We start from the raw sequence: 19,781 nt of genomic DNA, 5'->3' as shown, positions 1-19,781 counted from the left end.
ATTGGATCACTGATGTACAATATAGCCATCAAACCCAGAACCAGGAACTGCAGAGATGCAACACAGCTTCCCATAAAGCAGTAATGCAGTGGGCATAGTATGTTGTATTAAATGTTGTCCTTTAAAATCAAGTTTAGCCACTTACAAAGACATGAACAGGACCTACTTTTATGGTAGATTTATTTTACCAACATCAATTGCTGGAAGGCTTGTCAGCTGTGTTTTCACAGAGTAAAAAAGCCATCATTAGAGCTAGATTTACATACAGATCTATTGCAATATACAATGTACTTACACTGTATATATTATACACATAAAAAAGGTAAGAACACAATCTGAAAAACACCAGCCATGAACCTCTCCCTACGTCACATGTTTTGGGTCAATATGCCAAGATGGCGGACCCAACTACGACCCATTCAGTTTCCTGGCTGAGGGCAGAAAGCTCTCATCCAAGAGTCAGTCCTGATAAATGTTAAATGATAAAAGTATTAAAAACTTACCGGTATTTTATTTACGAGTTCGGGTGGGTTTGTTCCTCATTGCTTTCCGTACTACCACCGCCAGTGTCACATGACCAAGGTTCGCTGCCACTGATGTTGAGCTGTCAAACAGAAGCCAAACTGTTATTGAATCGTGTATATGTAAGTATAAACAGCACATTGCGATTATTCGTCAGTTTAAATATTGCTGCGAGGGGACGGTGCTGTTTATTTGCTGCGGTGACAGCGAGAGATAGCAAGACTCCTCGTTAGCATTTTAAGCTAACGTTACTGCCAACATGTTAACTACGTTTTCTCCAACACAACTGCGGTTTCTTGATATGCGTATAATATTTAATCAGTAAATTGTCGCTTGCAGTGTGTGAAAGAAATATCTGACGTAGTTTTATCTGACCCTTACATTACCGATCGTAAGCAAGTGTCAATGACTAGTTGCTTCATTTGCGCTTGTATCGTTGGTTTCCAGTGTGATGGATCTATCATGGCATACCTTGCACTTCCTGTGGCACAAGGAGTAGACAACACTGGCCTCCGCCATCATGGCTTCGAGTTACCCATTTGAGGCCACAGGTGAGGTGAAGGAGGGCTTCCTTTGCCCGCTGTGCCTGAAGGACCTGCAGTCTTTCTACCAGCTCCAAGGCCACTATGAAGAGGAGCATTCTGGGGATGACGGCCACGTTCGAGGACAACTGAAAAGTAGGTCTTTACTGTGCTGGTGGTTATAGTTTGAATATGATATTATTGTGTCGGGGCAACAGATCATATGTACTAATTATAATTTATAGACCTGAGATAGATGGTCTTACAGTCCATGCTGGGGGTGAATGGGGTCAGAGATGATCCGGTGCGCTCTGGATATGCAGCGGCTGTCTGCCATGTCCTGGATGGGTGGTTGGGTGCGGGGTCCCGATGATCTCCGCTGTCCTCACCACTCACTGCAGCTCCCAAACCAGACGGAGATGCAGCTGGTGATCAAGCTCTCGATGGTCCCTCTGTAGAAGGTGGTTAGGACAGGACAGGATGGGGAGGGAGGCTCTTCTCATCAGAAAATGCTTATTCAACAAGGAGGAGGTGTGGAGCGATCAGCCGAGGTTGTCTGTGATATGCACCCTTGGTTGTGCTCACGACTTCTACAGCTGTGTCGTTGATGCGGAGGGGACTGTGGCTGGGTCTGGATCTCCTGAAGTCAACTATGATCTCCTTGTTTTTGTCGACATACAGAACCAGGTTGTTCACCTGGCACCAGTCCACAAGATGTTGCACTTCCTCCCTGTGAGCCAGTTTATTGTTGTCCTGAATGACCCCCACAACTGTTGGCAGGATGTGGTTGCTGCTGTACCCGGGGCTTAACAGGGGGCTCAGAACACATCCATGGGGGGAGCCGGTGTTCAGGATGTGTTGTTACCTACTCGGACAGACGGTGAGGAAGTCCAGTTGCACAGGGAGGTCTTGAGGCCCAGGGGCTCCAATTTGCAAACCAGGTCGAATGACGTGGGGGAGTATGGAGGTGATGTGGTCCTTAATGTGAGTGCAATGGCGCAAAAGTCATTTCGACATGTGATGGATGGTTTCTTGACTTGAAACACGGTAGAACGACAGCCTGGGTCAATGAGGTGTTGGGTGTCAAGATGTCTCTGAGCATGTGGGCCAGCTGGTCTGCACATTCCTTGATCAGCCGTCCTGGAATGTTGTCAGAGCTTGCAGCTTTCTCCGTGTTGACCTTCCTCAGGACGGTCCGCACTGCAGTGGTATCCGGCCCGAGTGCCTGTTTATTGGGGCAGAGGGGTAGCTTTCCTCACAGGGTTGTTGTTCAGAGCTTCAAACCTTCCGAAGACATTATTAAGCTTATATAGTGGGGTCAATATTTTAATAAATCATAAATATCTGTGTTTTTATAGGTTTGGTCCAGAAGGCAATTAAAGCCAAAGACAAGCTACTGAAGAGGGATGGAGATGACAGACAAGATGCAAGTAGTTACGAGTCATTCTATTATGGTGGAGTGGACCCATACATGTGGGAGCCTCAGGAGCTTGGTGAGACTGTCGAACTCACAAAAAAAATGAGAATACACGTGTCTCGTGATTGTCGATAAATATGCCCTTCTTTTGCAGGAGCAACAAGAAGTCACCTGGACCTTTTTAGGAAACAACGTGCTGCCAGGATAGATCATTACGTCATCGAGGTCAACAAGCTGATCATCAGACTGGAAAAGGTGCGCTTGCATCCTCAGAACATACTTTTCCCACCACTGGTATTCCAATTCGCTCAAAGAAAAACATGTCCTTTCAGCTAACATCCTTCGATAGAACCAACACAGACACGGCAAAAATCAGAGGTTTGTGAAAGTAGCAAGTTTGTGTACTCTAAATACACGTTTCGAATTCAGTATTGCTGAAGGTGTCTTCCTTTACAGCCATTGAGAAGTCAGTTGTGTCCTGGGTCAATGACTCCGATGTCCCTTTCTGCCCCGACTGTGGAAACAAGTTCAACATTCGGAACAGAAGACACCACTGTCGTCTGTGTGGCTCCATCATGTGCAGGAAGTGCATGGAGTTTGTGCCCTTACCTCTTGCTCGTATGTATTAACTAAAAAAAAATACTTGTGTTGAACTACATAACTTTTCTGCATCTCATTAGATTGTTGTCATTATGAAAATATAAAGTGGCACTTTCCTTTTTATTGGCTTTCTTACAGAACGGCTCATCAGTGGGACACACGAGGCTCTGAGTGTACCTGGGGGCCGCAGTCACTCCCAGTCTCCCCCGACAGGCACCAGCAGTGGTATGGGCTCCAGGAGAGGCAGCATCAGCAGCCTGAGCAGCGTCACCTCCATGCTGGAAGAGAAGGACGACGAGAGGATTCGCTGCTGTCACCATTGTATGGACATGCTGTTAAAGAGGCAGCAGAAATTGGAGGAGAAAGAATTTGTGCCTGATATAGTCAAACTTTATGAGGTCGGTCTTTGTATTAAAATATGAGGAATGTAGTATTTTTGATTTTTTTTCTGTCACCCTGATCTTTCCTGTTGAATCCCTATCTTCCGGTCAGAGGCTGAGGATGTGCATGGAGAAGGTGGATGAAAAGGCTCCGGAGTACATCAGAATTGCCGAGTCTCTCAAGTAAGATCCATTTAGGCTCATCACGTTGCAATTCCTGACAATATTTTAATGTTGAAGACATTCTTTCTTAGTGCTGGGGAGACCACATACAGTCTAGACACAGCAGGTGGACTTCGACTGGAAGTACAGAAATACTACGAACTGATTGATGCTCTAAGGTAGAAATGTGTCCAAGCTTGAAAATGGAACTCTTCAAGACCGTTCATCACCCTGGCCCTGTGTTCTTTTCTCAGTAAAAAGATTCTAACTCTGGGAATTAAAGACGAACCACAGCCACATCCAAAGGTGCTCCAGTTGCAGAGGATGGTGCGCTACACAGCCACACTATTTGTCCAGGTGAAGCCAAGCTCTCAGAAAAATAACCATTAATCCTTGTGTCATTAATACAAATAATACCATTCATTTGATCTTCCTCATAGGAGAAGCTTTTGGGGCTCATGTCCTTACCGACTAAAGAGAAATACGAAGAGCTGAAAGAAAAGAGAAAACAGGAGCAAGAGAAGAAACTGGTGAGATGGAAATCACCCACTTTTTGTCGGACATTTTACTGGCGATGCTACTTGTGTTTCTATTTTCTTGGCTCACAGACAGTTCAGGAGGCCCTGAAGAGGAGGCAGGAGTCTGAAAAGAACCATCTGTCCAGCACCAACGGAGAACTTCAAGTGACCAGAGCACCTCTCATGACCAAAGCCGGAGGCTGGTTACCCTCTTCCGAGTCTGGAAATACACGCAGCGAGCTCGAGGACCCCCTCCTGCAGCAGATCGACAACATTCAGTCGTTCCTTCGGCAGGCACGTCAAGCCCAGAGAACAGACGAGGTGGCCATGCTGGAAGAGAACCTGCGTCAGCTGCAGGATGAATATGACCAGCAGCAGACCAGCCTCGCCATTGCTCTCTCTCAGAAGCTGGCCGACGAGGAGACCTTGCAGCAGGATGAGCTGAGCCGTCTGGGGGCTTGGGGGAAGGAAGAGATGGATCACAGGGGTCCCATTGTGGTCCCCATTCAGCCAGCCTTCACCTGGGAGAGAACTTTGAATATCAGTCCCAGTGATAGCTTGCAAGCAGGCTTAAGAGAAGAGGATTTAACACCCAAAGATGAGAGCACCATCAATGCATTCCCTGCTTCAAACCAGGAGGAATCTCAGAGACTGAGAAGCTTAGGCGGCCAGGTAACGCCCCCCAGTGGAGACGACCAGAACAGCACCTCCCGGAACCCGTTTGATGAAGAGGACTCAACTCCAATTGAGGAGGATCCGTCCAATCCCTTCTGTGAGGACGTAAAGAGGGAACACAGAGAAGTGGCCATTGAAAAGAAAGAATACAACCCTTTTGATGAAGCCGAGGCTCATGAGGACGACGACGACGACACACAGGCCGATCACGTTCCCGGTAACCCCTTTGAGGAAGACGATACAGAGTGCGGTAACCCCTTCATTGAGGCCTCCGAGGATTCAAAGACCACCTCAACCAACCCCTTTGACTGTGATGATGATGATGATGAGGTGCCACCCGATGTGGACATGATAGAAGAAGAGCTGCTGCTGCAACAGATCGACAACATCAGGGCTTACATTTTTGACGCCAAACTCAGCGGTCGGCTTGATGAAGTGGAGCTGTTGTCGGAAAACCTAAGAGAACTACAGCACACTCTGCAGGAACAGAAGAGAAACAAGCAGTGACACGCCCCCCCCCTTACCCCAAATCCCCTTGCAAAGGCCCCGTTTGGAGCACTACAGATGGGTTCACCACTGTCCACATTCTGCGGGGTTTTCAAACCACTTTTAATGCCACAATATTGCACAATTGTGATCATATTTGGAAAAGACTGTTTGAAGGAACGGAATCGTGTGTTGCCTTGTGAATTACTAGCAACCAGTTCAGGGTCGAGTCTAAAGGGATGATAGGAATCATGACATTAACTCACACACTCCCCCGTCTCCTCAAGACTGATATGTAGGGACCCTTAAGACACTACACAAAATGTGACTACTACTCTTTATATACAAGTACTTTGATGGTGATGTCATCCAACTGATATCCAATTGCATTTCAAGTTGTTGGTGTCCGTTTTATGACCAGTTTTGACACATTTTAAACGTCTCTGTGATTAACCGCACTAGATTTTTGGGGGATATTTTGTCACTTTTGTGTGTATGTCTGCTTTCTAAAGTGCAGAGCCAAAGCCGAGGTCACAACCGAGGTTTTTTTTTTTTTTGTCAAGTGATCTGTGTGACTAGCATCTGTCCAGTGTTTACTTCCCTCCAGCTCGATATGGCCGCACATTGCACAAACGTACTGCTTTTACTGCGATGCATGAACACTGAATGAATGCCAAGTATTACCACTCACACTATATGTTTTATGCTAAAATGCCAGACTGGTAACATTTGGACAAATTTATTAACATCAGAGCAAAACTAAACAAAATTGTTGTTTTTTGTAGTTTTTTTTTTTTACCTCAATATAAAAAATTATATACCGTATTTTCTGGACTATAAGTCACATTTTTTGCGGGTAATTTATTTTACAAACTACTTCACCAAAACAGACATTACATCCTCTTGGAAGGCAAGTTCTAACAATAAAAGAATAGAGAACAGGCTGAATAGGTGTAAGATATGCTAACACAATGCTTATAAAAAAATAAACATAAACAGAAAAGGTGTATTCAGTGTTTATGTAACAATTTTTAATGTATAAGTCGCAGGAACAGCCAACCTATGAAAAAAGTGCAACTTATAGTCCGGAAAATACGGTATTGTTTTTTCAATATAACTACAGGTGGTCCTCAGTTTATGGAATTATGTGTCACTGTTTTGATCCCAGACTGTTGGACATCAGTAAAATATTAACACTGCAGTAGACATACCTGCCAGGTCAGTGATCTTTATTATGTTCTGGCTTGTAATTTTTTATTAGTTTAATTCTTGTAATTGGTGTTTTGGTCTGTATGCAATGTGAGTCTTCATAATGGTACAGTTTACAACCCGAGGACCACCTGTATGTTTTTATGATGTGCACATTACCGGATGAAGTCAAGACATGCGAATCCACATTTCTGGATTCAACATCGCATACAAACTCAAAGCATGATGTCAGATTGCTCTTACTTGGGAGATCAGATAACATCACCGGTTCCTACAGCGGAGAACCAGTCTGTCTGTCACAGTTCTTCTCAGCTCTCTTGTTCCGCACTCATCTGGGAACGATACTTGCCAGTCATGTCTTTAGGCAGAGGTGTGGTTCCAGGACAAGGCACCTGGCCCTCCACCTCACAGATACACTCCCTCAGACAATACTTCTTTGGCCCAAAGTTAGCAGGGTTGGAGGCCTGCATCTTGGCTTGTGCCTCGGCCTTTAACGTGGTCCTGGGCAAGGAAGTGTTGAGAATACATGTGTTACTGCTCTTGTATTGGACATGATGGAATTGCATGCTGTACCTAATGATTTGATCGGTAATGAAGCACAGAATACATCCTTCATTATACTTACTCTGACTTGCCCAAAATCTTCTTTATGTGTCGTGCAATGTCTTTGTAGTCCTTTCCTTCAACATCCACCAGCACTTGTTCACCATCATCTAGAGAAGATCAGTAATGTCAGATCAAAGAAGCTTCCGGGTTTAAAAAAAAAAAAAGCAAGGCAACAAACCCAGGTAAAATTTCAAGAACGGCGATGGCGTCATGTTTTTGAACATCATTACTTGGACCCACGGGTTTTTGTACTGAATTTGAGGAATATTGAAGAAAACAAATTTCCTGCAAAACAAAAAAGAGGCAATTTAAAGAGACGAGCAAGCTGACGACGCTGGAGTTCTATTCGCTACTTTATGTTAACACCGACCTTGCCCCGTCGCTGAGTTCTCCTCTTGTGTTGTAGTTGACCGTCATGATCTTCACTCGGTTTTTAAAGATGATGTCGCCCTTCCCGAGGTACTCCAGAGTCCTCCTGATCGGAAACCTTCCTTTCATAGGCATTGTCGACTATTTAATTGGATACAAATTACCATTCGTAGCTTATCCCTCGAGTCGTTCGAGCAGTTTTCTCAGCGCGTTTTGATGACGTCAGCAGCGCGAATCTTCATTCAGTGTTATGGCGGTTGACATCCATCAGTTTGGTGCATTACCGCCCCCTTTCGGCGGGTGTTGCTGCTTCTGCTTCTTCTTGGTTTTTACCGGCCATTGGCAAGCAACTTTTGGTGTGTATTAACCCCACCAAATGTATAAATGTAGAAACAATGTTATATAAATTTATACACCATGTATAAACCCCAAATTGACTCCAAATTAGGGATGAATGTGAGTGTGAAGTCAACTGGGATAGGCTCCAGCATACCCCCACTACCCTAATGAGGATACGTGGCATAGAAATTGGATGGATGGATTCATCTCAAATTTCAATGTACCATACCATATCCAGATGAATGTAACATTTATTATTGCCTATTGTGTAACTTTTTAATCCTTCAATTTTTAAATCTTCATTAATGATGAACACTAAAAATGGATTTCAATTAAAACAGACGTTATGGGAGGCAAAACCAGAGTTGGTCCATTGATTACTGAATTTATAGTGTAAAGTCAAAATGAACTATAAATGTGATAGACACATTTGATGAATAATGTTTTATTTTCTTTCATGTGTGGCTTTGACGAAGCCAGCCTCAGAGGCCGGAATGTTAATACAGGAGTTCAGTTAATAATACACTGGTTTTTCATCTGTGAGGTAGACATGTAAAGTTGCAATTAATCTGGGTCAAAAAATGACTCATTTTGAACTAACATGTGAGCAAAAAAATCAGAACATACACTGTAGAAACGGTTAACCCTGTAATAGTCAAACCACAAAGATGAAAAAAAAATCTCAAATATGTTCAAAAGTGGAGGTGTTCATTGTAATATGTTAAAGTCACAACATTTAATCCAACGTTTTTCCATACAGCATTTAATAAAATGCAATTAGCCACTTCTTCATGCACGGCAATGCACTATAAAAATGTTGATTAATAGGGCAGACTGCAAGAACATTATAAAATTGCTTAAAAACAAACATGCACTCATCTTAATGAAATTACATGTAAAAGTTTAAATTTCCACACACAACTTTACAAACTGTTGAAATGGGGATCAACCCAAATTACAATGAACATATTCCACATTACAAACTCATTTCACTTATTTGGATTCCCATTCTCATTCATGGATACATTTTCTATCAATCGTTATACAAGCTTGAAGCTGCTGCATATAAAGTCCTCAGGACAATGCAATACAGTCTTTTTACTCTTAAAATTAGGGATACCCGCCCAAAATTGTTTTAAGTACACTTAGTATGCAACAAGCAAAGTTGTTTCAGAAAACATTAAAAAAAACACAAAGGTTCAATTTAGTCCGAATGGATGTGAGTGAACACCACTCAAGTTGACTGATGTGTACTGAGCACAGTACAAATACAAACACCAAAATATGTATGTAATACTTGTTTAAAAACCAAACAAACAAACATATGCTTTTGATAAATAAAAGAGAGAGCGACACTGATGAGCTCGGGAGTAAACAAATGATTGTCATAAAGGGAAAAGTGATGAGGTGATTGCACAGGATATCATCAAAATATTCAAGGTAGAATAGGCCACAAATAAAAAGTGTACATAAACATAAAAACAACAAAAACATCTTAACTTTCTTATAGAAATTAAAAAATACATAAAGACAATCTAATCTGCTCATTTGGCTTATTGTGTGAGAGAAAGCTAGAAGTACAATATGGAATAAATACATTTTAACTAATCACGTAAATGAGCCATTAAAGCACTTTACTTACACTTGGACTGAGGTCTGCTGCTGTTACATTGAGTAGATTCGAGTACCTGATGGATGTTCTCTTTCCAGTTGTTAGTTCCATGTATTCAACATAAAACACACAAGTAAAAGGCATTGCAATGCATATTTCTATTCCTTATTACATAACGCCACAAAAAAAAACAGCACAGTACCAGGTATTGCATACCAGTATGTACTACACAAATAATAAAGTACATTTCAAATGCAGGGATGGGGGAAATTTAAATATCATATTTCATAAACCTCATTTTCAATGAGGCATGCATGTCATTATAGTGAAAGAATAATCCAATAAGACCAATTTAGACGTCTGGAGGTTGACATGGCATTAGCTTGTCATTAGCTTGTCTATTAGCTATGTCTATAAACCCAGAGGGACTTGTAAATCATGACTACAGAAAACGAGGCCACTGCAGGACGCCCCATTAGGGCTTCAACAAACAACCCTGGAGGGACATTGAGTACCTGAAGTGGCCATTTCTTGAGGTGTCAGTCTGTCGGGGGGTCAGCGTCCTGGCTGTTGTACTCGGTCGTCTCCATCTTGAGGATGTAGGGAATGATGCTGTCAATGGAAACGTTCCCGATCAAGCCAGTGAAGAAGAGCTCCTCTGTGATGTTGGAGTTCATGAGGCGCAGTGCCGGCAGACGAGTCAGGATACGAGTCAACCTGGAGGTGAACACAGGAGCAGTTTTTCCAACTAGGAATTCTATGAAGAAATTAGAGCTGGGCGATATGGACCAAAACCATACATATGGACCAAAACAATACATATCCCCTTATTTTTTTCCCGGGGCTGCACGATGTGCGAGTGGTTGGCACGCAGGACCCACAGCTAGGAGACCCAAGTTCAATTCCACCCTCAGGCATCTCTGTGCGGAGTTTCTCCCTGTGCATGCGTGGGTTTTCTCCGGGTACTCCGGTTTCCTCCCACATTCCAAAAACATGCTAGGTTAATTGGCCACTCAAAATTGTCCATAGGTATGAATGTGAGTGTGAATGGTTGTTTGTCTATATGTGCCCTGTGATTGGCTGGCCACCAGTCCAGGGTGTACCCCGCCTCTCGCCTGAAGACAACTAGGATAGGCTCCAGCATGCACGCTACCCTTGTGAGGATAAGCTGTAAAAAATGAATTAATATTTTTTCCCCACAAACTAAGTTCAGACAAAAGTCAAAGCCTAATATACGTGTACAAAGTGCAAAATGGAAACAATCTTATAGAAAAAAGCCACTTTTTTAAATAATTCAATCTTCAGTGCAATCATCTCTGCAGCCGGGTTAGAGCCGTTAGCGCTTCCATCTCACGTTTAGATGTTCTCCATGATGACAGACGGTAAACGTGGTTGATTGAAAAGCCGGTATAAAGTCTTTTTTGCTGTTCACTCCCGCCGTGCAGCCTCTCTTCCTCCGTGTCTCCGCTCTCTTGGTGTAGCGAAGAGGTGCTCGAACCTAACAGCTGCTCCCAAGTGTAAACGATGTAAACAAATGTAACAAGATGAACATAGCTCGGGATGGCACAAAAAAAAGAAAGTAACAAATAAAGCACTATTAAATACTAAAAACGCAGCTTGCACTCACGCGGTGCCATCTTGAAACATCAGATCTCCGCATCAAATCCAGTCTCTATCGATATGGACAATATACTTCTTTTTGATATTGTTGCTTAAAAGAAATATTGCCATAGAACAAGGCTGAATTTTGTGAACTCCTAAAAGGTGCAAAGGCCCTCTGTACCTGTATGTGTCCTCTGGATATGTCTTCTGCACATAGTCCTGCAGCTCCATCATGGCTTTCTCTTGAAACCTTTCCACTTGCCTACTGCAGTCCATACCTGGGTGATCTGATGGGCCGTAGAATTGATGTTTTTTTTATTTTGTGTTAAAATCTGCACCATTTGGTTATTGACAGCCGTAATGAGAAAAAAAACACTCACCTGGACTGAACAACACGATGGCCTTCAGGTAGGCGTACTCATAGCTATCGGTCTCCAACCTGGTCATGCTGTTGCAGAACTCCTGGAACTTCCAGATGTGGTCCATCACCTGCTTCACTCTCTCCCCTGACATCTTGTCTGCAAAACAATAATGTTTGTATGAACTTCAACTTTATTTAACCAGGCAAGAGACAGAATATCATATAGTGTTGTTTGATAGAACCAGTTTTAAACTGGCGTGAGAAATGACACCTCTGCTCATCTATGACATTCATGAGATAGGTTTTAGGATTATTATGTTTTGTCCTGTGTTCTTTCGTCTTCAACATATTTGTGTGATTTGGGCATAGCTTGGAAGGAGGCAACTACAAATGATGTTTTTTGTGTGTGTGTCCTACTGTGAGATGAAGAGGTCGGTGGTCTATACCATCCTGGATGCTGCTCTGAAGGTGGTTGATGATGGCAGCCAGGATGGTGGCCAGGTTCATCACGTGAGCGCACTGAGCAAGACCCAGAGTGAACAGCTCATTCCAGCAGGCTCGCATCAAACTGGTGTTTGCTTCCTGACTAAGACAGAGACATGACAATGAACTAGAGCGTGATGGCTCCTCCACACCGTTGCTGCTGATGTGTTTTTGACCAAGCGGTGCACGGAGTACGTTCTCACCCGAGAGCTGAGAAGGCAGGGATGGATCGTGCCCAGTGCATGGAGAGGAAGAGGAGCCTGGAGGCCGATTCACAGATGTAGTGTACATTCAGGTACTCAGGCATGGGACTGGGCATGGTCAGCTAAACGTAAGACGGAAATACACAAGGGCATCTCAGTTCCTTTTCCATAGAAACTATTTTTATTGCAAATACTGCTGAGATGTACGATCCTACCTTAAAGCCGACATGGCCATCTGTGAGCAGCGGCCCTTCAACCTCAATGATTGTTGTTTCCTGATCTCGGCCAATGAGTTGAAAGGCTGTTCCGCTAACACACTTATCAGCCACGACTGCTTCGGGTGGATTGAGCACTTTGGCCAGGGTGTCAAAGGCACTGTGCACAAGATTATTCCACATCAAAGAAAGCTGCACGTTGGCATACTAGTTAGTACTGTCTGATGTTGCATACTACCAAAATAAATCCACTTGAGGAGGTTCCTAATGATAACTCTAATCACGTGCATTGCTTCCAGGACTGACCGTGTTATTTCCGTAGTGTTATTCTCCACATATTGGCGCTCTGATGAATCTCCATTTTTCAAGTTCTGCTTCAATGAGTCACTCAGGTTGGCCAGTGATGTCACCACATTCGCCAGCGTCCCCAAGTCGCCATGGCTGGACTCCATCTAACAAATAAAACCAGAAAGTTCAGTCAGTTACTAATACAGCATATCAACAACAAACAAAAGGGAATTTGCAATATATCCTTACAAGTAAGTACAAGTACAAGTAGTGCTGTACCTTTGAGTCAGTCGTCAACAGCAGCGTTCCGTCACTCGACATGACAGGCTGCTGGATGTTAACCAGCATCCCCTGGTCCGGCATGCTTGATCTGCATATGACATGCAGCGTTCTTACCACATTAGCAAATACAAACGAACATATACTATATGTGAAGTCAGGTTCCAACGAACCAACCTGGAGTCATTTGTCTCTGTGTCTGAGATGAATGTTGGCGTGGCGATGAGCGGACTGTTAATATCCTTACGGATGTAGATCTTCTGGGTGGAGGCAGCACAGTTGACATGCTTCTCTTTGGGCACAATCTCAACAGGCTTCCTTTCACTTTGAACAGCTGAGGTCAAAAAACAGAACATATATTTTTAGAACATTTTGTTTCTCATAATAAAATTAGAGCTGCGCCAAAAATATATATTACATTTCTAAATAGTTTTTTGACTTTCTGACTTGTATTTTGAGAGTAGCGGACTCACACTCAGTCTTCATTCCCATGTCAAGGCATTTCTTCAACCGACAGAACTGGCAGCGGTTGCGGTGGTGCTTGTTGATCACGCAGTCCTGCTTACTGCGGCAGCTGTAGGTCAGGTTTTTCCTCACGCTCCGCTTGAAGAAACCTTTGCAGCCCTCACAACTCATGGCTCCATAGTGACGGCCTGAAGTGTGAGAGTGACTTTGTGTGTTCTTGGACAACTGATATGGATGTCAGAGATACAAAGGAAAAAAATGACATTAGTGCACCTGAAGCCTTGTCTCCACACACCACGCAGTACTCCACTGTCTGTGCCCGACTGAAATCACCAGATTGCCCAAGTAACTGCTCCACTGATAATGGATCTGTGACAATCTGAGAGAAAAGAGATACAGCTGTTACTGTCAAGCGTTATCGGGATGCAATGTCAATATTAGGGATAGGTAGAGTAAGAGGAGTGTACTAGAGAACATCATGAGTCCAGGCAATCACCGCAAGCCCCCCAACAGTAGCTCTGCCCTTTCGTACTTGGTTTGGACTGGAATCTTATTTCCCACAGACAAAATTGGAAGGTTGGGACTAGTTCTTGGAAAAATGGTAGTCATTCAGGAATGCCACATTATTACCATTGATCACCAAAAAGAAGAATCAGATTTTTACATGAACATTATCATTAAGGGGGCTGCACGGTGTACGCGTGGTTAGCGCGCAGACCTCACAGCTACAAGACTTGAGTTCAATCCCACCCTTGGTCATCTCTGTGCGGAGTTTGCATGTTCTCCCCGTGCATGCGTGGGTTTTCTCCAGGTACCCCGGTTTCCTCCCACATTCCAAAAACATGCTAGGTTAATTGGTGACTCCAAATTGTCCATAGGTATGAATGTGAGTGTGAATGGTTGTTTGTCTATATGTGCCCTGTGATTGGCTGGCCAACAGTCCAGGGTGTACCCCGCCTCTCGCCCGAAGACAGCTGATATAGGCTCCAGCACCCCCCGCGACCCTTGTGAGGATAAGCGGTAGAAAATGAATGAATGAATGAATTATCATTAAGGTATTATTCTCACGTGAGACAATTTCACAGTGGAAACTTCACCTGTATCCTTCCTGGCATCAGGCTGTCTGCAGAAGTAAAGATGAGCTGCTTGGTGTTGTGGTTGTCTGCAGAGGTCAGAATAACCTTGCCTGCCCCGGAGCTATCAGCTGTGGTCAAAATGAATCGCTGCTTGGGAGCGCTAGAAGGGTTCATGACTGTCACAATCTGAATCTTCGGACCCGTCTTCTGCTCAGTTACAATCTGATAATGGAGAGTGCGGCCGTGGAGTAAACAATTATGAAGGTGGATAATGAAATAAACTATTAAAGCGTGACATCACCTGTATCTGCTGTGACGTTGCCGAAGCCTCACGAGAAACGACCTGAAAGCGCCGAGGTGACTGACTCATCACCGACAGTGGCGGACAATGACACCTATATTGTGAAAGACAATTTAACACTCTTGATTGTCATCAAGAAAGATATACAAACACAGTTGCATTAATTATCTTGCATACTGTTGAAACATTGAAGCTAGTCTCAATAAAACACAAAATGTTAATTAAATAAAAAATAATCACATGAAACAATCCATACTAGAAGCCATGCTCACCTCTGCCTTGTGCTCAAAGTCTGTTTTCTGCTGAGAGAGCAGATTCAGGCTGGCCGTCATGATGATGTAAGGTCATTAGTGAGGACTGTTTGGAACGATGCAAGGTGCATAATTAATCCCCAATACAACTGTATAATAACAACGTGATGAGACAATATTGGTGCTGATTTCTGATTTTATGTATTAATGAAATGGTGAACAGGGTAGGGGACAAACCATTTCCAACTGGCATTCAAATCTGGAATCTATGACAAATCTGGAAACATTTTGAGGATAATGAATGAATGAATGAATACTGTATATTCAGAGAATATAACGATTAACTCCATAGACTTACTACACAGTATTTAAGAAATGTGTTGCTTTATAATTTTGATGATTATATCTTTCAGCTAATAAACCCCAAAATTCAGTATCTCAAGAAATTTGGTCAAAATGTTCAATATTTTAAAGGGGACCTATTATTTTCCACTTTTCTGACCTATAAATGTAGTTAGAATGTTGTATTTTTGTGTTAAATGATACCAAAGTTTCAGATGAGGAGTTGTGAAATGTTTGCACATTTGGAAGTGATTCCTGAAAGAAGTTTGGTTTCAAAAGGTGTGGACTCACTTTTATAAAATACTGTGTCTTCAGCGGAATAGTAATCATTCAAATTGCCTTTGATGGGTCACAAATACCACTAGTATTTGCAGTTAAGTACCAGTAATCACAAAAGTATGCAGGTACATTACATTGAGCTTTGACTGGAAATTGTTATACAAAGAACTGTAGGAGCAGCATCGCCAACCAAACAATTAGGGGGTGGGGCCTAGAGCTACACGCTCCTTTGTGATTGGTCGGACAGTAGTCCATCAAAAATTCCTTTCCCTTCCACAATGCGAATCACAACAGTACAAAATGGAGAATTTGGCAATACGCCAATAACACAGGAGGCGAATAAATATATATATATGATGAGTACAGTACATGTCAGTCTTTTCATTTCAATACGTAAACGATTACTGACGATGTTGCTGGTAGGGATTCAAATCGCTGATAAGGTGAAAAAGTCCCAAGACATTTCCTCTCAATTCCTGTGCCCGGGAAGGCAAAGGTAATGAGGTCGAGTTCGTCTACCATTAGCTCACCAGGCTAGCATAACACAACCACAGCTGTAGCGAACATGTATTCAAGTGGCCTCACACTGTGTGTTAATACACGTCAGTTCAATGCACGCCAGCAAATGTCTTCCACTGTCATTTGCGAGCTAACAGAAACTACCAGGAATGGAGCCCAGCATCGGCTAGCTAACGTACAAGCCGGGAGATTATCTTCGCTCATTTATCAAGCGTTATACCCCACGGCTTTCTATGCTTTAAAAAAAAATTCAGACAGACACTTACCTCTAAGAGTGGACGAACGGAGAATTGGGGCTCTAGGCAATTTTATAAAATAATTGTTTTGTTTTCGTGCAGTTAAAGGTCATAGTTCGTGACCCCGCACCATCAGCGCGTTGTTGGTTGGAGGTTTTTTTTTTTCTTCCTCCGTCGAGTCTTCGCACACCTCCCACTAGCGCGGGCAAGCCAGACAGCCATGACGTCATCATGTCTACTCGTTGCAGCTCGCATTACAAACACATGCAATTATTTTCTCTTTGTCCACCTTGTAATTGACCATATTAGAGTTACTTGTTTCAAACTGTAGCAATTAAAACACACTAGCAGAGGAAGAAAAATATGAATTATTCACCTCCTCAGACCCAGCCATTCATTTTTGTTCTCTGCATAAGTTTCATGGACTTATTTCACATGCAAAACACTGTAAGAATAAAAACCTGTTGTGCTTTGAAGAGGAAATCTGCTTTACAGTGACATGATTTGTTGGAGTATGTCCAACAAATATTTCAAAGTGTGAGCTCAACTTCCCATAGCAATTTTTCAGGGCGTAGACAATGTATGTATATATGTATGCATGTATGTATGTATGGATGAATGGACACCAACTGTATTATGTTTTCTGAGGGGAGGCCTGAAATAATAAGCTCTATATTTCCAAAATGACTTCTATACCAACCAGAATGTTTTGTGAGCACAATCATGAGAAGTGCCATAAATTATTCAAAGTATCCTGTTATTGTTTTCAAAGGTAGAAATTGGTGTATCTTGAAAGAAACTGCACTTTTGGGGAAAATTTTACCCAACATTCATAATCCTTATGTGAAACATGAACACATATTTCTTTCCCTTTTCTGTGCATAATAACACAAGAAAACTGGTTAATTTCAGCTAGCTTACAATGATGTCATTGGAATACACCTATTTTGACTATGAATCCCTTGGGAAAAAAAACTTAGTATAATTTGATATCCATGCTGTGATCATGCATTGACACATACACTGATGATAACGTAAAGTTTCAGATAATAAAGTTTGCATATTTAGAAGTGAGCCCTGAAAGAAGTTTGAGATGGCTCAAAATGCTCGTTTTCAAAAGGCGTGGTAAAACTGCCCCTTTGTGATGTCACAGAGGGCGGACTTCCTTATATGGTTTATCGTTATAGGAAGCACTTTGGATGTGTGACCAATCACAGTGAGTGGAGTGGGCATGCCCGGAACGGGCATAGGTGGAATAAATTAAAACAGACCGTTTGGGCAGGAAGCACAAATCCAAGGAAATACAGCTGGAATAGGTGCAGATTCTGGAAAATCTAAACAGTTTTCTGTGCGGGTTATTGTGTGTAGCTGCTGTACAGGAAAACACAACTCAATTAGCATAATAGTTCCCCTTTAAATAACAAAGTCTTACAGATGTCATTTATTGGAATCCTAAGAAAGGGTTTCAAATGGAGTTGGGAAGAACAGGAAGTAAGAAGCCAAAACTTAAACTTAAACCCTGTGGTTTACAAGTGATACCTCATGAATATCCTATTGTTTTTGATACAATACAAGAGGTAAGATCAGCTATGCCTTTATTAGTCCCACAGGGGTCATCACTGAGTCATAAAAGGTCGGTTGAATGCATGACCTCACGTTGAAGGCGAAGCTCTCTTGCAGTACCACCACTCATCCGCTAAGTGTCGCCGTTTAACACAAGTACGGAAGTGGGTGTGGTTTTTAAATGACATGTACTGAAATCGATTCGAGTGCAGGTTGCAGGATCGTGCGCAGCCGCGTAGCCCACTTGAGTGAGGGCGACCGCAGCATCCACAGACAGGATCCGCACCGGCTTTGCTCCCAAGCAGGAGAGAGGAGGGACACACCGAGGAGAGCCGCTGGTTTTTGCGGAAACACAGCAGCGAGCAACGATGATCGTCAGAGGGCTCTGGGCATGTATTCCTCGGTTCGGGAAACGGAGTAGCCGCTTTGGCGTTTTCTCGGTTTTTTGCGCGGCCACCCTGAGCGTAGCCGTCTTCGCGTTGCTCATCATAGACGTCATCGAATCCTGGATCACGTCCATTCGCATGAACGCAATGCTGGAGCCGCACGCCGGCGTCTTCCCCCCGCAGAGCGCCCCTCCCACCAGACCCGAGGAGTTCCTGCTCATGCCCAGTCCTCTGGTGTGCCAGCGTGCAAAGCCTTACCTCATCACCATGGTTACCACCGCTCCCGCGAACCAGAGGGCGCGCCAAAACATCAGGGACACATGGGGTGGAGAGACCAATGTGAGGGGGCTCAGGGTTATGACCCTCTTCATGCTAGGTGTGCCGTCTGACACCGTACTGGCCAAACTGCTCATTCAGGAGGCCAGGGAGCGAGGAGACCTGGTTCAGGGGCATTTCCTGGACACCTACTCCAACTTGACACTGAAGACTTTATCCATGCAGAGCTGGGTCCGCCGCTTCTGCCCCCAGGCTCATTTTATGGCAAAAGTGGATGATGATGTCATGTTCAATCCCAGTGCTCTGCTGCACCTCCTGAATAAAAGCCACGGCCCCTACGAACAAGTAGACTTGTACCTGGGCAGGGTACATCTCCGTGTGGCCCCAAACCGGGATCCGGACAGCAAGCAGTACCTTCCTGAGGGGGCATACCCGCTTTCGGTTTTCCCAGACTATTGCAGCGGTACTGCTTATGTTCTGTCCCGCTCTGCGTTGCTCAAAATATCATTGGCAGCCACGGCATCACCTCTATCGACGCCTCTTCCCCCCGAAGACGTGTTTGTGGGTCTGTGCGCCCAGGCAGCCGGGATACTGCCCACGCACTGCCCCCTGTTTTCCGGTGGCCCCGGTGTACCGTATGGCCGTTGCTGTTATCAGGCCATGGTGTCTGTGCACCACGTCCCGCCCAGAGATATGCTGCACTACTGGGCTGACATCCACTCATCGCCGCCCTGCCCTTGGCTGAGCATGCGAGCGTCACTCAGCTTGTGCAAAGTCAGGGCGCTGCTGGGCTCGGCTCTCGGCCTGTTGTGACCGGGACGTATTGGGGGGGCTGCGCTTCAGTTCTATGCTGCTAATAGCAAACATGAAAAAATGTCTATTTTTGTAAGATCATAAACCGTTCTGCAGAAAAGGAACACGTCATAGAAGCTTGGAAATGTGATCCCAGCATCTTTTGTTTTTGCACTGGCACACAATATTACCATGTTTATTAACAATAAGTGACCAAAGTAGACATTACAGTATGAATACTACTGAGTGACTAGCATTGATTACCTTATTTATTTGGCATTGCTGATTTGAGCAAGTTTCATAATGAGGGCTAAAGAACACGTTTTACAGGAGCGCAATGATGCACACAAATCGTAGTTCGATTCCTTTGTCTTAAGGTTCAATATTTTCACAAAGAAAAGTCACGTTGCCTCTTCTAATTTAAAGGCTGGTATAGGGCTGCACGGTG

General features: G+C 43.7%; 6 protein-coding genes across 7 annotated transcripts in view; 2 read left to right on the top strand and 4 right to left on the bottom strand.

The window, feature by feature from the left end:
- The window catches only part of tmcc1a (transmembrane and coiled-coil domain family 1a), a 62,611-nt gene extending 58,489 nt beyond the window's left edge, over positions 1–4,122 (bottom strand). The window contains exons 1-4 of the mRNA XM_078796958.1: positions 3,238–4,122; positions 1,291–1,495; positions 994–1,192; positions 504–604 (exon numbers count right to left, since the gene is read on the bottom strand). The gene's annotated coding sequence lies outside the window, so the exon portion shown is untranslated. The remainder of the gene's footprint in view (positions 1–503; positions 605–993; positions 1,193–1,290; positions 1,496–3,237) is intronic.
- The window catches only part of LOC131104468 (receptor-type tyrosine-protein phosphatase V-like), a 90,490-nt gene that overhangs the window by 6,207 nt on the left and 64,502 nt on the right, over positions 1–19,781 (bottom strand). The gene's annotated exons all lie outside the window — the stretch shown is intronic.
- On the top strand, positions 512–5,564 carry rbsn (rabenosyn, RAB effector). The gene is made up of 11 exons (XM_078796957.1): positions 512–644; positions 970–1,199; positions 2,402–2,536; positions 2,615–2,715; positions 2,793–2,838; positions 2,917–3,078; positions 3,199–3,458; positions 3,553–3,623; positions 3,695–3,781; positions 3,857–3,959; positions 4,043–5,564. The coding sequence occupies exons 2-11, from the start codon at positions 1,043–1,045 to the stop codon at positions 5,300–5,302; spliced, it is 2,382 nt and encodes a 793-aa protein (XP_078653083.1). The 5' UTR covers positions 512–644; positions 970–1,042; the 3' UTR covers positions 5,303–5,564.
- mrps25 (mitochondrial ribosomal protein S25) lies at positions 6,005–7,705 on the bottom strand. The gene is made up of 4 exons (XM_058052643.2): positions 7,467–7,705; positions 7,275–7,381; positions 7,116–7,203; positions 6,005–6,991 (listed from the first exon to the last, which is right to left on the bottom strand). The coding sequence occupies exons 1-4, from the start codon at positions 7,598–7,600 to the stop codon at positions 6,799–6,801; spliced, it is 522 nt and encodes a 173-aa protein (XP_057908626.1). The 5' UTR covers positions 7,601–7,705; the 3' UTR covers positions 6,005–6,798.
- On the bottom strand, positions 8,240–16,566 carry nr2c2 (nuclear receptor subfamily 2, group C, member 2). 2 transcript variants are annotated; one of them, XM_058052283.2, is made up of 15 exons: positions 16,347–16,566; positions 14,962–15,046; positions 14,690–14,783; positions 14,410–14,610; positions 13,586–13,691; positions 13,321–13,500; positions 13,025–13,181; positions 12,848–12,938; positions 12,587–12,732; positions 12,281–12,440; positions 12,066–12,187; positions 11,826–11,965; positions 11,399–11,536; positions 11,200–11,305; positions 8,240–10,133 (listed from the first exon to the last, which is right to left on the bottom strand). In XM_058052283.2, exons 3-15 carry the CDS (start codon positions 14,756–14,758, stop codon positions 9,956–9,958), a joined length of 1,794 nt encoding a protein of 597 aa, XP_057908266.2. In that variant the 5' UTR covers positions 14,759–14,783; positions 14,962–15,046; positions 16,347–16,566; the 3' UTR covers positions 8,240–9,955. The 2 variants fall into 2 exon arrangements, with proteins under 2 accessions (XP_057908266.2, XP_057908269.2); XM_058052286.2 differs by lacking the exon at positions 16,347–16,566 and having other exon boundaries at positions 14,690–14,775; positions 14,943–15,021.
- On the top strand, positions 18,082–19,781 carry b3galt4 (UDP-Gal:betaGlcNAc beta 1,3-galactosyltransferase, polypeptide 4). Its single transcript, XM_058052320.2, has one exon. It carries the CDS (start codon positions 18,248–18,250, stop codon positions 19,352–19,354), a length of 1,107 nt encoding a protein of 368 aa, XP_057908303.2. The 5' UTR covers positions 18,082–18,247; the 3' UTR covers positions 19,355–19,781.

Source organism: Doryrhamphus excisus, linkage group LG15 (assembly GCF_037039965.1).
Source record: "Doryrhamphus excisus strain RoL-2023G ecotype Guam linkage group LG15, RoL_Dexc_Guam_v1.1, whole genome shotgun sequence".
Classification (NCBI taxonomy): Eukaryota; Metazoa; Chordata; class Actinopteri; order Syngnathiformes; family Syngnathidae; genus Doryrhamphus; species Doryrhamphus excisus.
Note: the sequence above shows the minus strand (reverse complement) of the source record. Positions and strands in the feature narration are given on the sequence as shown.

Bases quoted from the DNA above. Each gene is read 5' to 3' on its own strand.
- rbsn (XM_078796957.1), top strand. From the start codon at position 1,043: ATGGCTTCGAGTTACCCATTTGAGGCCACAGGTGAGGTGAAGGAGGGC. The intron at 3,624-3,694 runs GTAAGATCCATT...ATTCTTTCTTAG, and splicing joins AGAATTGCCGAGTCTCTCAA to TGCTGGGGAGACCACATACA. The intron at 3,960-4,042 runs GTGAAGCCAAGC...TCTTCCTCATAG, and splicing joins CAGCCACACTATTTGTCCAG to GAGAAGCTTTTGGGGCTCAT.
- nr2c2 (XM_058052286.2), bottom strand. From the start codon at position 15,021: ATGACGGCCAGCCTGAATCTGCTCTCTCAGCAGAAAACAGACTTTGAG. The intron at 12,733-12,847 runs GTACAGCACTAC...TTTATTTGTTAG, and splicing joins TGTTGACGACTGACTCAAAG to ATGGAGTCCAGCCATGGCGA. The intron at 11,537-11,825 runs GTATAGACCACC...ATTGTTTTGCAG, and splicing joins TCAGAGCAGCATCCAGGATG to ACAAGATGTCAGGGGAGAGA.
- b3galt4 (XM_058052320.2), top strand. From the start codon at position 18,248: ATGATCGTCAGAGGGCTCTGGGCATGTATTCCTCGGTTCGGGAAACGG.
- mrps25 (XM_058052643.2), bottom strand. From the start codon at position 7,600: ATGCCTATGAAAGGAAGGTTTCCGATCAGGAGGACTCTGGAGTACCTC. The intron at 7,382-7,466 runs GTCGGTGTTAAC...TTTGTTTTGCAG, and splicing joins GAACTCAGCGACGGGGCAAG to GAAATTTGTTTTCTTCAATA. The intron at 7,204-7,274 runs GTTTGTTGCCTT...GATCTTCTCTAG, and splicing joins GTTCTTGAAATTTTACCTGG to ATGATGGTGAACAAGTGCTG.